General features: G+C 45.4%; 1 protein-coding gene across 1 annotated transcript in view; it reads right to left on the reverse strand.

Annotated features, from left to right (window-relative positions):
• Positions 1–915: 915 nt before the first annotated feature.
• The window catches only part of PpBr36_02004 (uncharacterized protein), a gene marked incomplete at both ends in the record, with an annotated part of 1,130 nt that continues 695 nt past the window's right edge, over positions 916–1,350 (reverse strand). Inside the window, one exon of the mRNA XM_029889187.1 lies at positions 916–1,197. Coding sequence (XP_029750799.1) covers positions 916–1,197 — 282 coding nt within the window. The remainder of the gene's footprint in view (positions 1,198–1,350) is intronic.

A 1,350-nucleotide genomic window follows, 5' to 3' on the forward strand; every position in this document is an offset into this window, starting at 1 on the left:
AAAAGCCGCCGACTATGTCAAAAAAAAAAAAAAAAAAAAAAAAAAAAAAAAGATTCTGTATCTCCTATGATGATTCTTCTCGGGAGGGGGCATTTTGTGGTTATAATCAAGTTCCATAACTAGTCTTATTCCAAGTGATCACAGATATCATGCCTGGGCTTGATATGCTAGTTTAGATTATTTGGCACCATGTGAACGACATGCCTATCGATAGTCGACACAAACTTAAGTTACTTAACAGGGCAAAAAGTCCATGTAGCGCGCGCAGGATTAAGCTTATTTGGGCGCATCTTAAAGTTCAAAGTTCCTCAAAAACCACAGACACTCTTCTGCCTTCCTCCACTACTTGCCAGCATTCCACCCGGCCTCCTGCTGCGGCACCCCGGCCCTGCTCCTTGATCATCTTCTCCACAATCACAAAGCTCTCTCCCGTCGCATCGACTAAACTTCGCATGTCTCTTGGTCAGCCCGAACAGGATCTCGCAATGCTTTTTATATATGTTTATGCTTGCCAGCAATCAATATGGTTGGCATCCAAAAGATATTGAGTAACCGTCGCTGGGACAGAAGGGATGGCCAACAGCAGCAGCAGCCGCCGTGGACCATGGTCGAAAGAAGATGACATTTCTTGGTCGGTCGCATAACAAACCCCTGCAGCCAAAACAGGAGCCTTATAAATTAGATTAAAATTGCTGTTGCGCGTAAAATTCCCATTAAAGTTCCATTTCTCATTACTTTCATAGTGTTCTGCCGTCAAAATTAACTGGTAGATATGTTGTTTTTGTATGTTTCAAAAGAGGAACCCAGGTTTGATATGGCCGAGGTGGAGTGCTGAAGGGATCACGAATGGCATACAAAGTAACCAAACACCATCTGTGGTCTATTACATATAAAATAACTAAACAAGACATTACATTATCGGGTCTGGCTGGCAACAGCACTCTCCAGATCCCTGCTCTCTTCGAGCTGTGTGATTTCGTCTGGGTGCGCGGCATCCTGTCCGGGGTTGGCATCCTCATAGTGCAAGATCTTGAAGATCTTGTACAAGCCAGTGCCCAGCAGCGAGCCCAAGAACGGCCCAACCCAGTAGATCCAATGATACCGAGGAAACTCTGCACCAGCAACGGCACATCCAAAACTCCGCACAGGATTTAGCGATCCTCCCGTATAATAGACTCCTTCAGGAAACCACATTAGCTGGGGTTGACGAAAGGGCGCGGCCGAATTGTCGGGGGAGGGGATGAGACATGGCAGCTTGTCTGTCAGGCCGTGCCAGCATGGACCGGTGCACCCCTGACATGAAGAAAATACAAACGAAAAAAAAAAAAAAAAAAAAAAAAAAAAAAAAAC

The sequence above is a fragment of the Pyricularia pennisetigena genome, chromosome 2, assembly GCF_004337985.1.
Source record: "Pyricularia pennisetigena strain Br36 chromosome 2, whole genome shotgun sequence".
NCBI classification, from domain to species: Eukaryota; Fungi; Ascomycota; class Sordariomycetes; order Magnaporthales; family Pyriculariaceae; genus Pyricularia; species Pyricularia pennisetigena.